Here is a 23,168-nt window from a genome sequence, read left to right on the forward strand (position 1 = left end):
GGTTTCAAAACATTTGCACATTCAAAAAGTCACGCCACAAATAGTTTTTAAATGAATCCACATATTCATCCACAACCAAACATCTAATTTTATAAATTATAACCCATAAATTTTTTTGAATTTGAAATCTCCAAACTCATATAACCAAACAGGCCCTTAAACAAATTTTTGCTTAACCCCTAATCTTAATGCAAAATAAATTCAATTCTAGAATTTGTAGTCCAAAAGTGAATGATTTAGATTTAAACGCATGTTAATATTATTCTGAAAAATTAATGTGATGGCCAAATAAAGGGTTGGTTGAGTGGTAAAAATTTATACTTCTTAGGCTCTTTTTGGTATCAATTATCATTGTCAATTATGAGAATTTTTCATTATTTTAAATGGTTTGACATCTACTATCAGCTTTATTTTTATTTAAAATAATAGAAAAACCTCCAAAATCTAGAATAGATTTTTTGTCAATTATGGATTATGATGAGGATTTCATTCTCTTTATTTATGTGTAGGTTCACTTAAAATTTTATAGTTAATATGAGGGTAAAATAGTCAATACATATTCTTTTATAAAAATCATACTTTTCCCCTCTTTTCTCATTTGCTCACTATTATTTTTTAACAATTTTTTATTTTAACACCAAACTTTTTTATAATTTCATAATTTATTTTTGACAAAGTTCACCAAACCATTTTTAATTATTGACCAATAATGAATTCTTGTACTTATTTATTTTAAATAGGCATAATAGAAAATGAGAATTAATACCAAAAAGAGCCTTAGTGTAGAGTTAGTGGGTTCGACCCTTACGGACCGACATTTAAGTTCCAGTAAAAAAAAAAAAAAAGCACTAGTACCATAAAAAAAAAAAAATGCACGTGATGTATGCAATAATGTGAAGATGAGATAACACCTATCTCGACCATTATAGTTTAAACATAATGATCCAAACCCTTAAACTATAATAATTATTGAAGGGATCAATTAAACCTAAACAGTGATGAGTGATCAGAATTTTAGTCGAAATTTTGATCTCGACTATTGAATTTCAATTTTGACCGAGATTTTGGATTTGACGGTCCAACTTGCTCATGACATCTAATAGAAACATTGCACTAGATGTTCAATCAAGGACAATTCATAAGAATAAAAAATAACTTCTCGGTAAAAAATTTCGGAAAGTAACAAATATAAGGATAGTTAGGTTTTCAATGAATGTTGGTCCCTATTGTTGAATTTCATCTAACTCAACAAATTCACTTAAAATCCCCACTCGCACGTGACATTTGATTGAGAAATTGCACTAGATGTTTAATCAAGAACAATTTGCCAAGAGACCACAAAGATGATTTCAACGAATGTGTTCTACCATGCGACGTCAACCTCATATATTTCTTGATGATTTCTATGATGTTTAATCAAGGACAACGTCTTGATGAGCTTTGTTTGGTAGTTACTGTGATTGCCTTTTCAAAATCTTCCTTCTCAACAGAAACGCTTATAGGTTTCAGCTCTCTTTTGTTGAAGACGTCCTCTTTAAGATTTTTTTCGGTATTTGAAGCCATCTTCTGGTTACCACTTCCATGCTTTTTCCGGCAATTGTCACTTTTAGTTCTGTTCTTTTATGGTAGAATATTAATTGGAGAAAAAATTATCACAAATTTTCGAATTTGGTAATTATTTTCAAAAAAAAAAATTAAATATCTAATTTAGTAAATATTTTTCAAATCTAACCATCTAGGAATTTTTCCTTATTGGACTCATCATGAGCCCACACAATGGGGAAGAGGTGATCCAAATTTTAGACTATCATTCTTGCATCCCCCTCTCCTCCCCTCATGTTGAATCCTTGTTCTGCTCATGTAGATGTGAAAACCAAAAGGTTATTATGGTTGCGTTTGTTTGCTGGAATAAAGGTGGGGTGGGAAAATTCTTAAAAAAAGTGTAGATTTTTTACTTTTCCCTTAAATCTCAAAATTGTAGATTGTTTGGTTGTTTGGGGAGGAAAAGTGAGAGACAAGTTTCATTGATTTACGGTTTAGGGTTGTCTAGTGATGTGGCGTTTTAAAACCCCACAAATTTGGTGGGACTTTGTGAACAAATTTGGAAAAGTAAAAAGTGGGACCCACCACTATCACTTTTCCACAAAACCCTTTCCCTTCCTTTCCTTCTCCCTCACCTCAATACACTTGCGACCTACACGTTTTTTTTTTCCCCCCCTTTTTTCCCACCCCACCTTTGCAAACAAACACAGCCTATAATAAAAAAAGAAAGTAAAGGCTAAAGTTGTGGATGAGTGTGATTCTGTGCATGGATATAGTTGCGATAGTGAACGATACGTAGAAGAACCTTGTGCAAACAATATCGTCTATGGTTCTGAAGTGGTTTGGGAGGCTTTAGGGCTCAACACCACTATTGGCATTGTTGAGGTAGCATGGACCATGGCTGAGAGGGTCAGGTCTTATGTGTGCATTGTAACTAAGTGATGAAATGGTCGGATCATCAAATTCTTCAGAAAGGCATCCTAGGCACAATGTAATATGTAGTATCTCTGTTTCTTTTGGTAAAGCATCTCTCTTTCTAATGAATGTCAATGTAAGATTCACTAGTTGGAGAGGTTCTTTTTTGGGAACTGAGATTCATCCGGGCTAGCTTGTACTCACCTCGACTACATCTTCAGAGGGAGATTTCAATTAATATGTCGACATTTCCTATGAGAAGTATGGATGTTACCACTCGACTAACATTGCATTAGCGCTGTAGAGGTTCAGCTAGACTGCTTGGCCTCCAACATTTTAACGTTGGGCCAGACACTCAGTGCCGGTGTGAAGTTGTTAGACTGTTAAGGGATATAAGCTTGAGTTCATTTATCATGAAGGGCTATTTGGTCAAAATGTTAAGAACTTTCAGATATTACCCAACTTATGTTCTAACATAGGTTATCGGATTGGTTACGATCTAATTGCGTAGTGGACCTTAAGTGAAAGTTCATAAACTATAAAATGACTAAAACCTAGTATTGTCTATATATACTAACTAGAAATAATAGTTTGGGTATTCCGAGCTATATACTTAAGGTATAGTGGTTTAAATAACCTTTTGCTTAAACCCTAATCCTAGCACAAAACAATACACTTAACAACACAAGTTTAAATGCTAATTATTTTGAACATTGCAGCTGATGCATACAATAAGGCAATAATAATAATAATAATAAATCAATAATGAGATACCACTTTATCTAAGGGGATGTATATATAAATTTAAAACACAATAATATTCAATCATTTGAGAAAATCCAATACCTTCGTTACTTAACTATTGAAAGGATTCATTAAACCTAAACTGTGATAAGTGTGAATGATAAGACTTGGTTGCCTACATTTTGAAGGTTATCAACTTAAGAATATTATTGCACTTGGAACAAACATGCAAAGAACTGGCAATGCAGGGTTGGTTGAGTGGTAAAGATCTATACTTCTCAGTGAAAAGGTCATGGGTTTGACCCTTGCAAATGGTATTATTTTTTCAGTATTAAAAAAATACCAGTACAAAAAAAAGAAGAAGAAGAAGTAAGAGAGTTTGCTATCAAAATAATCTTCCAGTAAATTTGAGGTCAAAACATCAAAATAATCTTCCAGTAAATTTGTTGGAAAAGTTAGGTTTTGATGAATAAAAGATGTTGGTCCCTATTGTTGAATTTCATCGAAGTTGACAAATTCACTTAAAATTCCCACTTGTACATTGACACCTGATGGAGATATTGCACTAGATGTTTAATCAAGAACAAGTTGCCAACAAACCCACAAAGACATCACTTCCATGATGTGTTCCACTAAGTTAACATCAACCTCCCATATTTTCCTAAAGTTTTCTTTGTTATTTTTGGTGGGATAATTTAGTTTTTGGGTTTATTATTTTATGCTTTCTTTATCATAACCAAAAAAATGACATTTTAAGATCAACAATAATATATTGAACCAGCAAAGCAAGTACGCTATTGGATGTGCTATTGGATGTTTTATACATCATATGACTTGAGTATTCATCTTATTTCAAAGACTTCTCTTCACCAAACAAGATGGACACTTTAATAAATAAATATCAAGAGAACATTTCTGAGCATTGAGGGAAATGGAGTAAAGAGAGTCGCTAACACACTATCAGTGTAGACTTCAAGGGAACTTTATCATCTACAAGGATCGAATCCATGACCTCTTAAAAATCAAGATACATATATGTAAAAATGATGCTTTGTCGCAAGGGTGAATGAGGGAAAGAAATGGTTTAATCTTATATGTTCAAAATGATTAAACTGGCCGGTCAAATGAATTTAGACATGAGAAAGAAACACACTTCTCATTGAAGCTTATGTGGATACTTGTCATTGATATATTGGACACGAGATCCAAGGCCTTAAAAGTCTTTCTACATGTAGCAAAGTAAGGTTTGTACGATAAAGTAAGACCAACAATTCTTAGTGAAGTGCTTGCGGAAAAACACTTATGCAATTTTTATACGTTTTTTTTTTATCAGCTGGTGTTACACCTTTTGTGTTGTGGAAGGCTATGTTAATGTTTTTAAATAATATAAAAATAAAATTTTAATATGAAATTTTTATTTAAATATAAAAAACTACACTACTATGCACAGAAAAACTTTTTTATTTGGGATAATTACTGTTGCCCCCCTGTACTTTGATTTTATTACTAATAAAACCCTGTTCTTTACAAAATTACTGTTGCCCCCCTTCCTTATAACGGTGTTAAGTAGCCGTTAAGTTTGAATATGTAATGTCCATTTTGTCCTTCATTAAAATTAAGAAATCAAAAGACGATACTACCCCATTTATAAAAACCAGATTAAATGTCAATTTTACCCTAACTTCATTTATTTTGAATTTAAAAAATATTGGTTTTCCACCTTCACTAAACATAGTTATTTTGAATTAAAGAAATTGACAAAATTCAAATTCGATTTGGTTTCCCACCTTCTCCTCTAGCATAAAGGAAACCACTTTTTTAATATTGGAAACGAAACGTAACACCTCCCCATGGGAGTTTAGACTTTTAACCAAGGAAAGAAATTTCGGAATTCCACTAACGTTAACATCAATCGATATCTCGGCGATATTTCGCCCCCCTATAGAAATTTCGCCCTAATTTTTTTTGAGTATTTTTATGCAATAATTTTGGTAAATTTGATGCCTATCCTAATCTGATGCAAATATGTGGTAAATTTGAATTATTTCCTAAAAATTATTCCATTTAAATTCTCTTACCTAGTCACATTTAATATGTTACCTTATAAAGCCTACATCATTAGGACATAATTGGAACGATTATCAAATCACTCTGAAGATTATTTTATAAGATTCATTACTAATTTAAATTGTTTCCATAAATTATTTCATGTATACACTCTTCCCTAATCACATTTGGCATGTTGACTTTGATAATTTAAATTATTTCTTAATATATATTTCCATTTAAATCTCCTGCCTAGCCACATTTAATGTGTTACCTTCTAAGGCCTAAATCATTCGGACATAGTTGAAAAGATTAACCGACGATTCTATTACAAAATATCTTCATAATTAAATTGTTTCCATAAATTATTTCATGTATATATTCTTCCCTAACCACATTTGGCATGTTGACTTTTGAGGACTAGATCACTAGAATATAGTTGGTAAGATTGCTCATTAATCTTGATGATTTTACTATAAAAAGTTTTTCTATTTATAAGTTACTCTATGTAGATTTTCTTCCGAATTACATTTAACACATTAACTTTTGAGTCTTGAATCATTGTGATAAAATTGGTAAGATTGTGATACAATTGCGAGAAATCGCCTAAAAAATGCAAGAAATAGTATAAAAAGCATACACAAAAAAAATTAAAAAAATATTTTTTCCCGAAATATCGGAAATATCGCGATATCTCGCGATATTTCAGATATCGAGAAACGCGATTTCTCGGCGATATGCGTAAATGTCGGTTTCGCCCATCGTTTGGAAGGAACAATGCAGAACTCTCCATGCTTTAACCGCACAACCCACCATTGACGAAACCACAAAATCTTGCCAGAGAAGGAATTAACGAAGTAGGTGATATTCAGTTTCCAAATTTGAGTTGAATTCTATCTTCCCTCCTCTTCGGTTTCTATTTTAATTTTATTCAATTATTATTTCTTTATTTTGGTGATTTTTTTTAAGAGTAAAACAGATTATGATTATTTTTTTCTCTACAATTAATTAAGGGTATTACTGTAACTTAACAAAAGGGTAAATAAGTAAAGAGATAAGTAAAATGGTATTTTGGGATTTCTAAAAAATATGGAGATGCCACATCATCAGTAAACTAACGGAACTTAACAGTAGGGGGGTATTAGTAATTATAGACAAAGTTAAAGGTTGGATTAGTAATTTTGCAAAATACAGGGGATACATTAGTAATAAAATCAAAATACAGGGGGGCAATAGTAATTATCCCTTTTTATTTTTATTTTTCATCTGAGGTCAAAGTTTGATTTTTTTTTTAAAAGTTGTAAAAAGGTTGTCTTCCATGTTCACGTAAGAAAATGAAAAGGGTTGTCTTTAACATGGGGTGAAATCGGAGTGGTATGATTCATACTTTTCAGTGGAGAGGTCACGGATTCGACCCTTGTAGACGATAAAGTTCCCTCTTCAGATGTAATCGAGGTGTGCACAAGGCCACAAGCTGGGCCCGTCTGAACCTCGGACAAAAAAAAAAAAAAAAAAAAAAAATCGACAAAAGCTCTCCGTATATGGTATATAATTTTTGGGGGGGTAAATATGGTATATAAAATGAATATAATAAAAAATGACGACGACTTGGAGGGTTTGACGAATGAGGGGCGGTTTCCTTTAAGATTACATAAATACCCAAATTTAAAAATGCAATGTGTTTCCTCTTACAAAGCTCCACCTTGTCAATTCCTATCAAACCAGCCAGCCAGATCTCCTGCTACTTCATCGACAGAGATACAGAGATACAGAGAGCGCAAGAGAGAAGAAGATGAAGAAGAAGTAGTAGTTTCAAAACACTTGGTTTTTCGAGCCAAAATCCTCTCACTCTTCAAACTCACAGAAACAGACAAACAGAGAAAGAGTCTCTGTGCAGACGATGAGTCGGTGGAAGATGTGGTTAGCAATGGAGAGCGGTCGTTGCTTCCCAAAGTGTTTGATCGGTGTTTATATCGCTCTTTCCTGTGTCGATGCTGCTATTGCTGCTTTTTCACTTTTTCAGGTCTTTTCGATTTCGGAACTTCTGTTTTTGTTCGGATCCTATATCATTATTACTCAACAATGTGATTATCAATTCGATTATGTGAATTAAGTTGTCTTTTGCATCGTTTAAATATTAACCGGAAAATCGATCTTTTTCCGAAAATCTGGAAACCTGAAATGAGTTCCTGAGGTTTTGGAATCGACAATGGTTTGCGTTTTTATGGTTGAATTTGGTCGTTTTATGATTGATGGAGATGCCTGGGAGACTAGTGGCTTAGATATTATGCTGGTTGACCTCCTGTTAATTGTGGTTAAGGATAACGCGTGAGAAAATTTTTTTTTTGGTTAACATTGACAAGTCAGATATCTTGGATGAAAACTTAGGACATGATTCGCTTTCGTGTTCAGTTAATCCCTGTGGAGGGAAGAATATGCTGTTGGATTGGAAGAATGCACTCCGCTTTGACGGAATAACTCAACGAGCTCGTACTGTCATCCCAAAAAGGTTTTCGAATGATCAATTTAACTGTGTAGCAAATATTATAGAAGCACTTCAAATATCGCAAAGCTTCAAAAAGATGCTGATCAGTCTATTTATCAAGGATATGTTTTCGTATTTTAATGAAAAGTTGCTACTATATTAGCTATTAGAAAAAGGTATATCCATGTGTATACCAGATGATTGTACTACCAAAAAGGAAAAGTATACTAGATGCCTACTGTTCAAAACCTCAAGCTCCACGGTTAAATAAATGTGTATGAGCTTTGCACTGAAGATTCAGAATTTACTTGTGAGTTAGGTCTCTGAAAAACCAAAATTAATAGCCTGCTTAATTTATATTTCTGTATTGGTTGCGAGGAGCTGCTGCTGCTTCCACTGCCACTGGTTCTACAGAGATTTCATAAGCTTGTGACTATTATCTTTAATGGCAAACTCAAAATATAAGTATAATGCGACTTGACAAAATAATTATTGTGACTGCTTAAGCATAATGATATTCACTTCAGATATGTTTATATTAAAAAATTGATGCTAAATGTCACTAGTCATTCTATTAATGATGTTGACATTGTCTATCAGTTGATCAGGATTCACAAGCAGAATCAACGACTAGGCTGGACACGCCAAAAAGTAAGCTCTATGTTTCTTTTACTTTTCTTACTTGATTTGGTCACTCTAGTTGTCTTCTGTGGAATAAATACTGGAATTTCTTCTCTGTATAGGTCATTTCAATTTAATAATTTTTTAAGCAAAATCAGAAGTTTTATTCAAGTTATAGGGAGTATGAAGGCCTGACAGACAGCGCAATGTACCCAAATCAATCAACTAGAAATATCCAAGACGACAAACTATAGAACATTACAACTCTATCTGGTGGAGGTATACGACTCCATGCACACCGAGTGTAGGAGCACCCTGCCTGGCCAAAGGAACTACCAAGTCATTATTGTTATCCTGTTGAACAAGTACCTGGGATGGAAGTTATTATTCTGTCCGTAATGGCAAGGGCAGAGACCCAGGCTTTGGTTGTATGCCAAGAAAAGAAAAGAAAACAAATTAATCCTTAGGAGAGAGATAGGCATGTAATCGACCATCACATAATAATGATTATTGTTTATGTCCCCCCCCCCCCTTTTTCTTGGCATCCAAACATAGCCCGAAGAATGAAAGTTATCTTCCCTTCCTAATGACATGGGCAAACATCTAGGGCTCCTCTATTAAAGACGCAACCCATAAATGGTAGTTGCCCAATCTCCTCCTGCCATAACATCGGTGAATCCTTCTCTCACTGCAAACTCCAACCCCATTCAAGGAGCTCATTACTATGGAATTCAATAATTGCAGTCAAATATAATTGGAAAAATGTCACACTGATGTCAGAAGGACTGCTGCATTAGGCATGGAAAGTTACTGCCAATGTATAACTCGGGGAAAATAGGTATTTGATTGGCATGAAAAGAGCTTGCAATTCCTTTCTTATGTGAAGTGAGGCCAAACACTAAACTCAAAAAAAGAAAAAGGAAAACTGGATGGAAACCAAGAGACATTAGAGTGACTGTAATGTCTTTGTTATTCTCTAATGGTTTCAAATTTGCAGGTCAATTTATGCATGATTCAGAATTCTATTTTGAATTGGATTAAGTTGTTGTGAATTGGAACTTAATCAAAGATAAAGGAACTTAAAGAAATAAACTAAGGTTCAGAGCTAACTGATGACTGTATGTGATTATAATGTTTTAATAAATTGGTTGTAAACATTGGAAGTGCTTGGATAATAGAGACTGCTGCAAAACAAGGGGAAATCCCCTTACATGGTGATCAACACAGTTTAGATGGGCTATCAGAATGGATATGTGGCCTACATGGGAATTTCTTATCTAACGATTAGAACATTGAATAGCAAATCGTCTTATCCAGGTTTGTAGAGAAGAGGATGTGTCAGAAAGGGTTCCCAAAATAGCCATGTAGGAAATTGACGGTGTTATGTACGTCTGTTGATTGACTTTGAAAATTACCTACTCCTAATTGCTCCATGTACTTTAGGACTAACTAGATCCTCTGAGGCCTAAAAGAACATCAGTAATTAAATTACAACTTTTAAGATCCTAATGGTACATTCCTACTTGTAAAGAAAGAATTTTAAATGCAGATATACAATAGGTGTACTATGTGTGGCACTCACTAGCCTTGAGGGTTAGGGTGACCTGCTCATTAATGGATAGGGGTTTATTGAGCCCTTCTCGTAGTCTTCCTCAGGTCCATGGCATCCAGCCTTCTTCAATGCTAAAGACAATTTGAAATGAAATTCAGGAATTAAGGAATAGGGACTGAAAGATCTTATGAAAAACTTAATGTAAATCTCAGTTTAGTAATTGGAAAGAAAAGTAAAGCCTCAGTTTCAAGTTAGACTTGATTTCTGTTGGGTTTTGCCAAAATATTTTCAGAAGTCAGTATTTAGGGTTATCAGATAGATATTGGACTGATCTAACAGCACCAGAACTTGAGAGACATTTTAGAAAAGCTGCTGAATAGGTTACCTTGCAATGCATTTGGTACTTATGGACTTTTCTGACTTGTCAGTATTGAATTCCTGTAGAGTTTAAGGTATTTTCTGGTGAGAGTCGAAGCAGTCATAATGCATTATATGGAAAATATTTCTTTGATTTCTCAGCTATGTACTTAACATGTATAATTGGAAGGTAGATATTCATCATCATCCCTTCATTAGAACCAAACTTGAGGAGTCATCTACTGTCATCTTATCACTCAGTTCTGCCTGATCGATTGACGATCTTATTCCTATTATATTGAAACCCAATCAAGTATTTTGGTTCTGTTATGATTTCATCTTTGTTGTCGTAGGTAATGCTTAGTCCCCATAAATCTTTCATTCTCTCATGCCATCTATCCTGTCAGTCCACCTATGGCTCTCTCCCGCTTCTAATATATATTATGTGGGTCTTGCTCCTGTAATTTTCCACTAACCTTGTGATACATTCTAGATTATGTTTTGCATAATTTTATTACTGTTATACGTTTATATGACTGTGTGCATGCTTTTTTATTTTATTTTTATTTTTTTTATTTTAAAGATGAATGGTGTGTGCGTTTTTTTTTTTTTTTTTTTTTTGGGGGGGGGGGGACGGTGTTTAGTAAGCTGGTCCTTTTGTAACTGGTTGAGTTCTTCTTGATAAAGAATAATTTTTTTACATTTGTTAATGTATTGTTTCCTCATTTTAAGTGTAGAGGGATGGTCTTTGATCCAATCAAATGTCTGTTACAGGTATTCCATCTCATGATTGGCATTTCCAACATAGGTGACGTATCATATGTTCACAAATGGAGATGGCATCTACTAATTTTTGTCCCATTTTCCCCTTTTCTTTTTAATATGCTGGCATCAAGCTTGATTATCCTAGATATGTTATGTTATTAGTCGCATTAACAGCTGTTTGAGGTTCTTTTGGTATCTCTGATCAACTTGTTCATGTTCTGTCATCTGATAGTGGTTTTCTGTATTTGAATTATTGATGGTGGGTTTATGAAGAGTTATTGCTGAACTGAAAGAGTATAAATGGTTATGGATAATGTTAAGAAAAATTGCAGCAAACAAAATGGAAGCATAATAAATTAAAATTGAAAAAGATGAAGAGAGATGAGATCCTGTGGTATGGGACCGGAAAGATCCCCTCCCGAGTCAAAGGGGTTGATTACCTTTAGTGCAGCAAGGGTGCTTGAGGAGCTGATTCAACCGGTCTTTGAGTTGCTTTTATGAATGAACTAATAGTCTTGATGTCACCTGAATGTTGGCTGCTGCTGCTTATCAATAATATCGTATGTGGTTTTGTAAAAATCAATTTTAAGACAGTTGAAAGTAGTGAATCGTCAACAGATTTTGATATAAAATCAAAACCAGCAATAGAAGGGAATATTATTATAGATAATATATATAAGAAAAATGATCAAAGGTTTCCTTAAGTTGGTTCCCATATTCAATCTCTCATTAACAAATAACTTTGATTTCAGTCCTAGAGATTTTGTCATGGCCAAAACCAAAATATTTTTGTCACTTCCTTTGACTTAGCAGTTAAGTGTATTTTTCATAATGTGTAGTTGAAACAACTGAAATAACTTTGTGATGTGGATCACTGCATAAGGAAGAAAAAGACCAACCTTGAATTCAGTACATCTACCATTCATACGAACAATACCTGAAATACTGGTCACTTGGTAGCGTTCATGAGCATGGTGATATGGGCTATGGACGGCCGGACTTAAATATTGTGTTCTTCCAATATAATATCTTTAGTTGCTATCTCCTTGTATGACTATTGAGTCTAGCTAGATTGTTGGAGTTTTGTTTTCCAGCTAGTTACAATTAGGAATTAGTTTCCCTTTTCAATTGTTTTGGCAATTAAAGAATTTCCACATTCAGATGGGACCCTTATTGCCCCAATGAATAATAGGAAATAATTTAAGCTTTATGCAAGCCTTGGGCCAATGGAAGTTTGCTCTTTTATGATCAAGTGGTCATGAGTTTGAGTTTGGAAACTACTTCTATGAAAGTAGAAGTAATGCATGTACATTATGGCATAGTTCAAAAATTGGCTGAAATTTCCAAATATTTCAAGGATTTCGGTGTGGCCGAAACAATGTGCCACTTCAAAATGAAAAAAAATACCACATTTGGGTTGAAATTTTGGAAAATTTTGTAATTTTGGTTCGAAGTCTCAGAAAACTTGGTAATGGAGTATGACTCCCACTCAAAGGGATGAACAAAAATGTCTTTTGATGTACGACATTTTCTTATACTCAAACCCAGTGGCCGTACATGCTCTGAGCAGCATTGCATTATTTGTATCACAATAAGTCAGTGGGTTTCTTCATAGTTTGGTAAACCATATCGTAGGATAGGTACTCAGAGATCAATGCACAGTGGCTCCATATGACTTTGGTGAGATTAACCTTTGATGACATTGTAGTTATTACTAGTACTGAGATTAACCTTATTTGACGTAGTTATTATTAGTATTTACAGATTACTAAACAAATTTATTAGGACTTTAGGCTGGGGGGGGCATTAATGTGATGATTTCCTTGAAAATTAGGAACTTATTTTTAATGAGTCTTTGACACAATTTTTGAATGATTTACTTCACTACTTGTTTAAAACTTTAAATTACTTATTAGTTATGTTTTTTTTGGATGAATAAATAATAATATTAAAAGACAAGGAAAATACAAGGTCTTATTAGTTATGTTTAGTACTTAAACAATGTAAAAATGTATAATACTTGAGGATTTGACTTTATATTGCCAATCAAGGTTACAAATACAAAACACTAATTTAGGTAACTATTTTTGCAAATATGATCATTTAAATATGTTAATATAGCCTAAGATAGGGTTTCCTCAAAGTTTAAGGCCTTATTCACCCAAAACCCGCAGAAATGACCCATCGAAGCTTGGCACGAAGAATACCAAGTTCTGAGGAGATTTCACCAAAATTTGGAATTTCAGTTATCTAGATCAGACCGAAACACTGAAATGAAATGAGTTTTTGGACCTTGATTATCACCCTCTCCAAATCCTGCAGTGGCAGGAGCTCGTGCAATGGGTACACCCTTTGTTTTGCTTGGCTTTAAAAATCAATTTTCTCTGTGAGAGGCCCCTATGTTATCCCTTTGTCGTTCATCTCCTTCTCTTCCATTTGACTGTTCTTTTTCCCTCTTTCTCTGTTTTGTTTTCTGAGAACAGAGAAACCAAGCTTTGTCTGGGTGTTGTTTCTTCACCCCTAAAATTTCATTAAGCTGGAACCAGGGGCTATGCTTCCAGCAATGGCAGCTTAAAGGATGAAGTTAGTGGACCCACTGTGGTTGGAAGAGCTGAGGAGAAAATTGAGTGTTGTTGGATGCTGGATTTTTTCAGCCATCAAAGGCCACATATCATGCGCCACTGCCGTTTTGAAAATGCACAATGGGTAAAAAGCACAATGGGAGTCTTCGAATTCACATGCGTGAAGAAGTTAACGATCTAGAGCAAATACTTACAACAGCTGCATTGAATTTCTGACTCTACAGGTGAAATTAACTGTACAAATTCCAGATCTGAGAGCTTCCTTTCAGATTTGGGGGCCAACATATCTGTGTAACTGGAAGAGCTTTAGCCAAAATATTGGGATTATATTCCACCTCCCTGGGGGTCCACTAAACCCTGTTTAGAGATACTTACTGGTGTGGCTTGTATATGCTAAGCTTTTATTTTCAAGGTTTAGTTTCTGTTTTCATGACCTTGGTATATCTCAGTCCCCAGCTACCTGTTTGAGCTGAAATTTAGGGTTTTGATCCCTCCACTAGACCTTACATTTGACGGTAATATCTCCAGTCCTTTAATTTCTGATCTATTTGTTGGTTCACTTGATTTTTTGGCTATAAAGCTCTCTATCTTTTGACCTACAACTGAAGTGTATAGGCTGCTGCTGATTGTCTGTTTATTATTGGGGAAGATTTTAAAGGTTGAAACATTCCTGGTACTAGTATCCCTATATATTCCAAAATCAGAGCTGAAATCAATATCTATATTGGGACTGTCTGTGATCTCGATTGAGGTAGGGATTGTCTAGTTGTGAAATAACCTACATTATTTTGGTTCTGTTCTGGTCATCGAAACTGAGATATTTCTGGTGAAATCACTGAACATCCAAAATTTAAACCCATGGGACTCCTAATCCCATAAAAACTATATTTCGTGCGAGTTATTTTCCCATGAGTTTCAAGGTCGTATGAGATGCATAGCATACGATCTGGATTTGTCAGGTAGTCAACTGCAAATCACTTCTCCAACCACCAAAAACAGGCAAAACGGATAAAGTATTGACACCAGAAAGTTAGTCCCAGATAAAATGATAGGAACAGTTCAGTACTTAGGTAGATTTAAAATAAAAGGAACTCAAACTAGGACAAATTGACCCTTATGATACCTGATAAAATGAAATTTTGATTAAGTACTTTTGACAGAAAACAAGATGGTTAAAAGTTTAATGCTTGAACTGCACTTAACTATCCACCGTTGAAATAAAAACAACTCAGAGATAACACAATGTCAAACAACGTCAAACAACCAATCCCCTCTCATGATTCAGATGCCATTTGAGGTAATTTTGTTCCTATTTCCCAACTAAAATCTCCTTTGGGCCACACAGGGATTCATTCCTTTATGGCAAAGTTGACTAGTCTATGTTTTCTCTGTTTCCTTTATCTTTTGGCTTGCATCTCTGTCTTGGTACTGATATAGATGTCCATGATGGTCAGCGTTGGGGGATATTCGGAAGCTAGAAGGGCGAATAGGGAGAAAGATGGGGGGGGGGGGGGTTGCATTTTCAATGTTTAGGGCTTTTCTCTTCTGGCTGAGGTTTATTCACCAAGTGGCTTGGAATAATGTAGTTACTAGCTAATCAGCTATGGTTCTTCACTGACATTTCTTGTTCTGTTCGAGGTACCCCCATATTAATGTTATGAACAGAATAAAAAAAAAAGTCAAAATAGATTTTTTCTATCTTTTTTATTTTTTATTATTTGGGGGTGTGTTTGGGGGGGGGGGGGGAGGTGTCATTGTAATCTTAGAGACTGTAAAAATATAGTACATGTCCGGTTGTTTTATTCTATATTTCTTGAGATATGCATTTATTGTGTGGTGGAATTCACCACTGATAGGAGGAACCACATTTGAAACCTGTTTATTGGTGCCATTGCATGGCTTCTCATTGAGACACCATCCTGATTTCTTGCATCCAGTAATGCTTTGATGTTTCTCTGTTTACATATTGTTCCTGCATGAGATCCTCTTTTGCTTGATGAAGCAATGTATGCTATTGAATTCAATTTATAGTACCTATTGAATAGATTAATATTTCCTCATATATCTGCTGTCAACTCTTTTTTAACAGACACTTGATGTCATGATTTATGTATGTTCTAACTTTGGATAGCTAAAAGTTTATTCTGCTTGCACCTTGAATTCGGATGCTGACACTTCTACTGTGACTTCTTTTTCTGGTCAGGTTACTGCATATACTTCATATCAGCAATTGTTTCTACTTGTGAGGAGTGGATTTTCTGGATACATGTTTGTGCATTTGTCCTGATGAGTATGCTCTCCTTGTTCCATTTCATTATATTTAGGTTTTCGTTTACATATTCAAAATCAATGGCTGGGCAATCTTTTAATAGTAATGATTCTCTTCATGCAGCATGTCCTAGCATTCTCTTTCTTGCAGCATTTCTGCTACTTTTGTCATTCTGGTACTTCTCTCTCCCTACTTGCCCACTATTTTTTACCCCTTCATTAGTTGGTTGATTCTATTTTCTTTTGTATGTTATGTTGTGTTACTTTTGGTTTTATAAACCTGTGATGAATCTGGAAGCTATGTTCTGCTGCATTTTATAGGTATTATGATGCCCATTATCACCATTGAGCATATTTCTTCAACAACATTTATTCTTGAATGGGAAACAGAAGCTTTTATTGACATATAAGCAAAAGGGCACAACTTGTTCATGCTATACCACCTTGTTCATTTGAATCAACTTGATTAACTGTATTAATTGATTTTCAAGATGGACAGACATTTACCATTCAAAAAATTACCGAGAAAGGCTAGCCTACTCTTTCAGTGAAGACTTCACCAGATAGATACAAAACCCCTTACAGTGAGGAGTCCCTCTTCACTGATAAGAAAGCAATCTATTGTTGAATCTGTTGCAGTGCTTGTCTTTTTTTAAGCCTTCCTTACAATGCTCCTGCATCTAATGGTTTTGTCAAATTGCTGAAATGGTTTTTGTACATGTATTCTGAATCATATGAAACAATGGAATTTTATTGTAAGATTCTGTTTTGTGTTTTATCAAAGATATTTTAATAATGCAAATTTATGTAATATCTTTTTGTGGGGTTTATATAGTTGAATTTTTAACTGAATAAATGCAATTCCATTTACAGTGTGTACGTTATATGTTTCACTGGGCAATGATTTTATAGGGTTGACCTTTGCCATCAAGCAAATGATGAAGATGAGGAGGATGATGACTGCAATTTTCGGGATGCCTTATTGGAAAAGACACAAGTTAGACCAGGTTCATCCAAATCCAACAGGGATAGTCACCGAAAATGCTGCCCTTTCCATGCCATTCATGTTGGAAGCCGGCAAAAATTTGTAATTTTGGTATGGCAGTGATATGTATCATATGGCTGAATGTCCTCCATTTTGTTCTATGATGTTTGTTGATATATTTTATTTTTGTTCATCGCGTTTGGAAGCCTCTGACACCGGCTTTGCCCCCTTTATTTGTAATGTTTGAGCAATATTCTTGAAGAAGTAATTGATATTATTTTTCACAACCTCAGTTTTTTTTGTTCTTTTTGCAGGTGATTTTACTAGTGTTTTTATTCATGATGGCATTTGCGGTGCTTATTTGGATTGGTTGGGGAAAAAACCATATCGATTCTTCTAGTGTGGCTCGTGTAAGGTTTCAATTCCTGACAGTTTTCTGTTAACGGTCCTTGCATAAAATCCCTTCATGTTGCTTCTTATATTAAGTACTGGAATTACTTGAGATACTTCTATAAAGAGAGGGACGTTGAGATTAAGACCAAGTGCCCCTCTAAGAGAAGCTAATAGCAATAGAGGTCTCTGTATCCCCGTTACCTCAAACCAATTGTCAAAAATGGAGGCGCATCCACTATCCAGTGAAACCAGATGTTCGTTGGAGGTGAATGATCCAACTTCTCAAACCAGAAGGGTCTTGCAGATCCAGGTGGGACCACTTAAGTTGGTACTGTGAGGTTGTGAACATCATCTACAACAACCACCATAACCTTATTCCAACTAAATGGGGCTGGCTACACGGATCTGAAGGTGGCTGAAAAGAAGAAAGGAGAATAGCTAAGGGGAGTCAAAGAAAGTAGAAAAGACAAAATTGCTAAGGGTAAGATGTCAAAGCAATAGTCACAGAAACATCTCAGAAAATCCGTCTATGAGGGCTCTGACAACTTGAAAATCCTAAAACATGTATTAGTTAAAATTGGTATAAAGCTTTAAAGCTTTCAGCTTAATTTTTGAAGTTTGTTTAGATATATCTAAGCAAGCTTCTGAATTTTTATTTAAATTTGTTGACTAATTTGTTTTGTCCAATAACTGTGATGCAGATATACATAGATCTGTTTTCTGTTGCTATGCTTTTACTCGGAGGAGCTCTGGCTTGCTATGGTGAGCCATTATGATCTTAAATGGTTGTCCAGTCCCCTAATCTTGGTTTAATCACGCTGTTGACTTCATCCCTGAATGGATACCACAAGATGGGCGATATCCTCCAATCTTTTCTAATTTTTATAATTGACAATTTAGAGATTGTTATTTTCTTCTTTAAAGACTAGCTGGCAGAGTTATCTTTTCTTACCTTTAACAAAAACCCTATATGTGTGAAACCATGATTTTGAAAGGCTTTTCTATTCCCCTCAAGTCTTATGCTTCATTCATGGTGGCTGGCAAGTCTGGCATAAGAGACTAGACTTTCTTCCCTCTGCAGTGTTGATGCAGTTTAGGAGAAGAAGGCACATAATTTATCCCCATTTCTGAAAGGCTCAAATAGAACACTCCATACTTCATAATTAAAGCTCAATGATTAAGTAAGGGAGTGATCTGCAGCACTCAAACAGCTAAAGGAGACAATGGAAAGGCAGATGCCTGTATTATTAACGACAGATGAAAACAATTTAGTTTTATCTTTTTGTGGCTTTTAACTCTTGAGAACTTAGAGATCAGAAATTTACTGATATTCTTGATGACCAACCTTTAATGTATCCAAAATCAAGCCCTAGACAACATGTAGTTTGACTTTGTTGTCTCAATGAGAACAGGAAGATCATCTATATTTTTCAATATAATCTCCTGCACTCCAGATCTTACAGAAGTCTTATATTGGAGCAATACAAACATCAAGTAGGTTGCAAACTGAAATGTTTTAGGGATTGCAGTAGTTTACTGAATATTTTATTACTCTAGATGTACCTTTTTCCTATCCTAAAAGCCATTCAACATATCAATACATACCAACTAGAGTGAACTGACTTGCTATTTTATTCATTAATCCAATGAAAAGTTTCTTATCATGTGCAGGCCTGGTACTATTCTTGAAAATGAGCAAAGTACGATCTGACGAAGTTTCATGGGAGATGTGGAAGGTTGTGATCCCTCTTTCTTCTCAAAATTTGTATGATATTACTAAAATAACTGATTCTTAAACATTTGGATTCTTTCTTGTAAGTTTTATATATTTGCTGCTGTTTCACTTAAAGCTCAAAACTGCTGGGGAAGGGCATTTTCAATGTATACACCACCAGTTTCTCACATGCATAGGCCAAAATCCCATGATCCTTGCATGTGGAGTATGGGTGGCACCGAGGGAGAAGAAATATCAGGAAAACTCTTCGTAAGCACTACCCAAGAGTCAAAAACTTGACCTACTGGCCAAATACCATGTTTTCCACTGTATCATTAATTGCAGGGGAAGGGCAGTGTCAATGAATTAATCAACATTTTATCATTTAGAATGATTAACTTCACCTGTTGCTTTTTTATGGGGGTTCTAAGTCACTTAGGCATTAGGGTTTCAGAACACCAACAAATCATAATTGTAGAAAAAGGAAAACCAAGCACCAAACAGAGACTTCATTTGAGGGAAAAATATTGCTATACTGCACTTGTACAGACTCCTTCAAACCCTCCTCCAAATAATAAACAGCGAAATCCACTCTGACATTTTTCTCCTAGTATGCCCTTTTACTGTTCTAACCCTTTGGGCCCCTTGTTGATGATACAATTTTCCAACCCCTGACTATTTTTAGTGCACAGGTTCCTTTTTCCATTGCCCTTAGGAAAACCTTTTCCCTTGGTCTTAAATTCCTAACTGGATCAAAACAAACAGGATGTAGCCTGAAGTCTGGTAAAGTAGGCTGTTTGGGAATAGAGAACGAAAATTCAATTTATCTGACTCTCTGATTTCAAAATATGAGGTTGCTAAATCAAGTCAGAGAACAGAAAGTACATCAGAAATAGAATACCTACTTGACGAGACTTCTGTAAGTCACCATTTTGATAATTAAAAAAGGTTCCCATTTGGTTCACCAGCAAAAAAGTCAGGAGCGGGCAATCTTTGAAATGGCTACAAAAATTGTGGACAAACATAATGGAAACCAGGAAGGATATGACCAGTCAGTCACCACCTAAGATCCTGCCTTGAAATTATCACTACTGATTCACCACAGAACTGAAGGCAACAGCCAAATCTCATTCGCTCGAAACAATGTTTAGTAGCTTTGAGGAAAAACAGAAAATGGAAAAAGCATCCCAGGGCACAAGGCTCGTTCCCAGACGTGGCTTTGGGAGAAGTTCCATTAAAAAAAAAACTCTTAAAAGTAGAATTTCTACAAATTCTAAGAGCATGGAAAAGGCACCTTATCTCTTGTAGGCCTGAATCCCTTATAAGAGAATTCTAATGTACAAGGTATGGGCTTTATAGAATTGGCCTATACAATTGAAAACCAAAGATTTTGAACCCATGACCCATATATATCAATGGGAACTTAAACTAAGTCTAACTTGAACTGATCTTGGACCACTGGTTCAGCTGATCTAGGGAACTGAACAAAATCCTGAAAAGAGGGGTTCTTCTTCTTTGCCTCTTGGAATTCTGCAACATTTTTGCTGCAGCTTATTTTGCATTTATCAATAATCTAACAAATCCCTACTTGGTCTGGCTGTGGTAGGTGTCTTTTTGATTCCTGAGTTCTAACATTAAAATGCTTGCTGTTGGTTGCAGGTTGCTGGTCTGGCAGTTGTCTCTGTTGTATGTTTCACGTCCAGTGCTCTGGTGGCTCTTTTTAGTGATATTCCTGTATGTAATTTTTGTCCGTAAGGCCCCATCTTTCTTAGATTTGAAGTTTGGAATGCATATCTACATTCTAAATTCACTACTAGATTTGCATTGCAGTTGCTTTATTACTGGCATCAGACATCAGCCAAGGGTATAAAAGCACCAGTTCTAATAATCCTATACTATTTTATAGGTACTTCACTTTTCCTTATAAATTTTCAACTTGAGTACTTTAGTCAAAAACCTTAGTTTGCCTCGCTAGACTTGATGCAATGGCTATTCTTCTTCCTTCTGCCTCTTCTTTTAATTCTAGCACTTACTGGGACCAGTTTAATGCTAATGATAATGTACACTAGGTATTCTGTAGTTTATCATTTTGATGAGGTAGGAATTGCCTACAAGTTGTGGACGGGCTAGTGAGTCCCCTTAGTAGGTTCCACCATTGTGCTGAAGGATCATTCTTTTTTCCCCGCTCATTTTGAAATAAGAGAGTTGACTGTTGATGTGGTGATGGGTGGTCATATTCAGGGACTTCTCTTGATTGTGAAATTATTTCAATATATTGGGGCTTAAATCTAGGGTTTTCTCCTTTCTATCTGTACTTCTTCAAGTGAGAATGGATTCTTGCAAAAGGCGTCGGGCTTTAAATCTACATTTTTCTCTTCTCGGTATCTGGGTGTGTGCATATTCATGTTTGAAGGTAATGACATCTTTTGCTCAATGCAGTTCAAACTTTAGGATTGAAGTTCTCTTTAGCTGACCCAAGTTATGGTCTCTTCACTTTACAATTGCATACCTTGTACTAATGAATTTGGAGTGTTCAAACTTTTGTACCACACTTAGGAAATAGTCTTCACAAAAGATGGGTCAAGGCTGTGGATGCATGCTCCTACACAGACCCGCAATAGTGCGAGACCAGGATTGGACCTCCTCTGTTTTGATTTAAGTTATGGAAAATAAATAATCAGGGTGGTCTTGTAGATTCATGATGATATGACTTACTTTTTGTTCATGTAATTGGGCGCATTACATTATTCCATCTGCTTCTTAGGCCTTCAAACTTGTAGCTTTAGTATGTTTAATATGACCATATACTGTGGCAAGAGGTCATGGGTGTTAGTGGTTAAAGTCCTAGTCCTGCCCAGATTGAAAAATCCAAGTCTGGCTCTGAATCATAATGAATCATTGTACATTGGTTGGTTCAATTTCATGTTTTCTTGGGTCAATATGATTCCACCTCAACAAAGCAAATTGCTAACTGCCCCACTTCCTATTCTTTCAGTCTTGTGAACCATACATAAAATGTTTCTCCTATATGCACTAAATGAGCGTCTGGATGGTTTACCAGGTTCATCAGTACCCTCAGCTTTTGTATTATGGGTCATGAGAGAAATGCCACCCCCCCAGAATAGACAAGCCCAGTCCAGAATTGTGACTTTCATCAGAGACAGACAAGCAACCATGCACCATCCGCAACACTGGGCTTCAGGCAGAAGCATGGAGAAACAGGTTTTGTTCATCATCTTCTGTCTTATTAAAGATCTTACTTATCCAGTTTATTTGCAAACACAAAACAAACAGTAGTAATCCTTTATTCAATAGCCTCTCCTGGAATTGTATTTGAATGCTCATGCAGTGTTTAGCTAGGTAATTATTGCTGCAGACATGAATAAAATGCAGATTTACCTTACATAGTTATGGACCATTACTAGATGGGAGATCCTTGTTATCGTTGACATTTCCCCTTTTTAACAGTCAATTTATTTTCCACTTTCCTTTATTGTTCTTGCGATGAAATCTGAGTCTTCCAGGATTAGGCCACCAGACTTCAACGCATCTATTAATCTTGCCTTAAAATTCCAGGCCTCGAGGTAGCCCCACATGAGGAATCATATAGAGATGGAGTTTTTCAGCGTGTCTTGTTTGTGAAAAGTCATGGAGACATGGGAAAATTCAGGGCCACCAGTACAAGTGCTCGGCATTCAACCGTGAGACTGAAGGTTATTGCAGTTGTTAACATCATCTGGATGGGGCCCTCAAATAGCAGCCTTAAAGTTGTAGTTGCCATGGCTTTGGTACATCGCACGTGTAAATAGCAGCAGAGGTGTTTGCTCCTTTATTAGTTTAACAATTTTTTTTAGTTTAGATCAAGGTTTAAAGTATCGGTATCGAGTATCGTATCGGTTAGGTGATTTTAAGAGATGTATCGTCCTGTATGAGTATTGTATCGATCTGGCTAATGTATTTTAGTATAATTCAATGGAGAGACGTATTGAGATGTATTGTATCGATTTGATCAAATATGGATACATATCGATTAGTATCATATGGTATCGTGGGATACTTTAAACATTGGTTTAGATGATTTTGTAAAAATACTATGTTTGAATGAATGCAAGTAGATTATATCCATGGTTTGTGTTGAGCCTCTCTCTCTGTGCTATTTTTGAGCTTGCTTATTTATTTCTTTTGTCTGCTTGTTATGC

General features: G+C 35.4%; 1 protein-coding gene across 1 annotated transcript; it reads left to right on the top strand.

Annotated features, from left to right (window-relative positions):
- Positions 1-6,947: 6,947 nt before the first annotated feature.
- Positions 6,948-23,112, top strand: LOC149026051 (tobamovirus multiplication protein 1-like). Its single transcript, XM_089146271.1, has 13 exons — positions 6,948-7,270; positions 8,333-8,383; positions 11,037-11,070; positions 15,813-15,899; positions 16,002-16,053; positions 16,790-16,973; positions 17,177-17,272; positions 17,957-18,017; positions 18,927-18,991; positions 20,629-20,703; positions 20,800-20,875; positions 22,031-22,191; positions 22,546-23,112. The coding sequence occupies exons 1-13, from the start codon at positions 7,148-7,150 to the stop codon at positions 22,555-22,557; spliced, it is 1,077 nt and encodes a 358-aa protein (XP_089002397.1). The 5' UTR covers positions 6,948-7,147; the 3' UTR covers positions 22,558-23,112.
- The last annotated feature ends 56 nt before the right edge of the window (positions 23,113-23,168 follow it).

Source organism: Hakea prostrata, chromosome 2, assembly GCF_041222555.1.
Source record: "Hakea prostrata isolate BN-2017 chromosome 2, UWA_Hpros_2, whole genome shotgun sequence".
In the NCBI taxonomy this organism is placed as follows: Eukaryota; Viridiplantae; Streptophyta; class Magnoliopsida; order Proteales; family Proteaceae; genus Hakea; species Hakea prostrata.